At 14.1% G+C, this 2765-nt stretch overlaps 1 protein-coding gene across 1 annotated transcript, besides 5 other annotated features; it reads right to left on the bottom strand. All coding sequences in view use genetic code 6, as the record gives it.

Annotated features, from left to right (window-relative positions):
* Window positions 1–917: 917 nt before the first annotated feature.
* Window positions 918–966: a microsatellite.
* A 113-nt stretch (window positions 967–1079) lies between these two features.
* Window positions 1080–1121: a microsatellite.
* Window positions 1122–1139: 18 nt separating this feature from the next.
* IMG5_167570 (hypothetical protein) lies at window positions 1140–1376 on the bottom strand (the record flags this gene model as incomplete). Its single annotated transcript, XM_004030036.1, has 1 exon — window positions 1140–1376. The coding sequence occupies one exon, from the start codon at window positions 1374–1376 to the stop codon at window positions 1140–1142; it is 237 nt and encodes a 78-aa protein (XP_004030084.1).
* Window positions 1377–1750: 374 nt separating this feature from the next.
* Window positions 1751–1792: a microsatellite.
* Window positions 1793–1810: 18 nt separating this feature from the next.
* Window positions 1811–1888: a microsatellite.
* A 101-nt stretch (window positions 1889–1989) lies between these two features.
* Window positions 1990–2022: a microsatellite.
* Window positions 2023–2765: the final 743 nt, after the last annotated feature.

Raw genomic sequence — 2765 nt, 5'->3', positions numbered from 1 at the left:
AAAAATATATTATAATTAAAGAATATATTTTTTTTTTAATATAAATAATTATTATTAAAAAATTCCATATTCTATAAAAATTTATAATATTATAATTTAATCTTTGTATTTTATTTATAATTTTGGAAAAATTATATTTTACATTAAATATATTCATTTTATATAATTAATGATAATTTTTTATTAAATTAATATTCAAATTATAATTAATTTATTTGTTTATAATTTTCATTTGTTAAACTTAAAATAATTACTTGGAAAACATTTTAATTAAATTATTTCAATAATTAGAATCATAATAAATGTTTATCAAAATATTAAAAAATTTAAATTATTTCATAATAATACATATAAAGATAAAAAATAATAATAATATTTTATAAAATAAATTAAAACATTTATATTATTATGATAAAATCTTTATAAAATATCAGAAAGATTTGATAATTTTACCTTAATAATTATTATTTATTTTCAAATAGGACATATTAATTTAAAAAGAAAATAATTGTTTTCGGGTTTTTTAAAAAATTTGAAAGAAATACCAATGAATTTTAAATATAAAAAAAATTAGATTGATTTATTTTAAAATTAAGCCGATAGAAAAATAAACTTTATTTAATTTCATTATAAAAAAAATATATCTGTAAAACAATTTAGGATGGGTTAAATTTATTTACCACTCATTCGATAAATGGTTGATATTTGAATTCAGTTTAAACAGCTCTAAATAAATTGATTTAAAAAAAAAATATTTATAATTTTAAAATTAAAAAATATATTAATATTATTATTTATATCTATATATAAAAAAAATTAATATATATTATCTTTTTTAAACAATTTTTATTTAAATATAATAAATACATAATTAATTAAACACAAAAATAATAATTTTTGATAATTGATTTATTAAATATTTATATTTATGTATTATTATTTTATATTAGTATTTTATTTTTTTTAAAAACAATTAAAGAAAAAATATTTTAATAAAATAAATATAATTAAACTTTTATTTTTTATTATAATATTTTTAGTATATCCATTCAATTTAATTAAATAATAACATAATACAGAATATATAAAACTAAATAAAATAATAAAATATATAGAATATAATTAAAGTAAAATAATCTTCATATAAGTTTTTACTCAACAGCCTTGTCATATAGCTATCCTACAGTCAATTCCTTGTTATTTTTAACTAATTCAACTAGTTCTTTCTTATTTCTTCCTGTGAATTTAACTAATTAATCAAGTTTTTCATCAATGCCTTCTCCAAATTTTTCATGTTAGACTTAAGAAGTAGTTTTTAGTTTCTCTTATTCAATCTCTTTTTGCAAAGCTTCCTTATCTCTTTAGCAGTCATTCATTTATTATTTTAAATATAAAATATGCTCCTCAGACTATTTTATTTATCTTTTCATTTTCTATTCATAATGATTCAATTGATTAAGTTTATTTTAAAGAAAATTTTATCTGTCAAACTTTTAAGAGTATTCAGAAGGATGTAAAAACCTATCAAAATTAAAGAATCTATCAGAAAAGAAATTACGATCGAAATCTTCAAAAAGTCTATTTGTTAATCTTTCGTTAAAAAAGGGGTCGCTGATCATTTTTAGATATTTTTTTTAAGTTTTTTTAAATTAATTATTTAATAAGAATTTTATAGTTTATTTTTTTTTGAATTATTTTTTGATTTTCTAATAATAAATGAGATTTTCGAAAAGAATTAAGAATTTAGATTAAAATAATATTTTATAAAAAATAAAATTTTCTAAAACATAATTTTATATATTAATATATGTAATAAATCTATTTAAAGAAAATTAATAAAAAAAATATAATAAATATATTTTAAAATAAATATAATAATAGAAAAATAAAGAAAATATTAATAATTTGAAAAATTTTATTTAAATAATTATAAAAACAGAAAATAAATAATTCTAAAAGAATTTTAGTAAATTCTAGAAAATTTAATAAAATAAATATAATAAAGAATAAATGAAATAAAGACAAAAACATAAATAAAATAAAATTAGTCAATTTTAAAATTATTTCAATAGCAAAATGCCCAGGTTATGCTATGATTTTGATAAAACTATTTCTCCGTTTGATAATTCTAGTATTAATCGAAAATGTTTACTTTAGTAAATAAGCTCATTATATTTAGTAAATATGAAATAAAAACAAATAGTCAAAATAACAAATAAATGAATAAAGAATAGAACTATTTATGAAAATAAGGAAAGCTTAATTAAATAAATTTAATAAGAAAAAAACTAAAACCTGAATTATAGGCTCATATCAACATATCTTTAAAAGAACTTCTTATAATCACTTGAAAAAAAAAAGTTGAATTATAATATTATAATAAAAATCTTTAAAATTGTTTGAAATATATTAAAAAATAAGGAGAATAACATTAAATTATTTCTGCTGGAACTACTCAAAGAATTGATTATGAGTAATAAGGAGAAATCCTAGATAAAAAAATGGATAAATTTATTAAAATTACGGCCAAAAAAATTATTAATATTAGAAAGAAACAAGAACAAATATTTGTTGGATAATTATATGATATAGCTATAGAAATAAATTTAGTTTGATTTAATTTTACATTAAATATTTTTTATTAATTATATATTTTAAATATATGAAGTTTTTATATATATTTATTTTGATTTACTTTTAATTTATTATTTTAAAAAATAAAGATTAAGTTAATAAAACATGTTTTATTTAATACATTTTTAGTA

This window comes from Ichthyophthirius multifiliis (assembly GCF_000220395.1).
Source record: "Ichthyophthirius multifiliis unplaced genomic scaffold scaff_1120509251245, whole genome shotgun sequence".
In the NCBI taxonomy this organism is placed as follows: Eukaryota; Ciliophora; class Oligohymenophorea; order Hymenostomatida; genus Ichthyophthirius; species Ichthyophthirius multifiliis.
The sequence above is the reverse complement of the archived record's forward strand: the minus strand, read 5'-3'. Positions and strand labels throughout refer to the sequence as shown.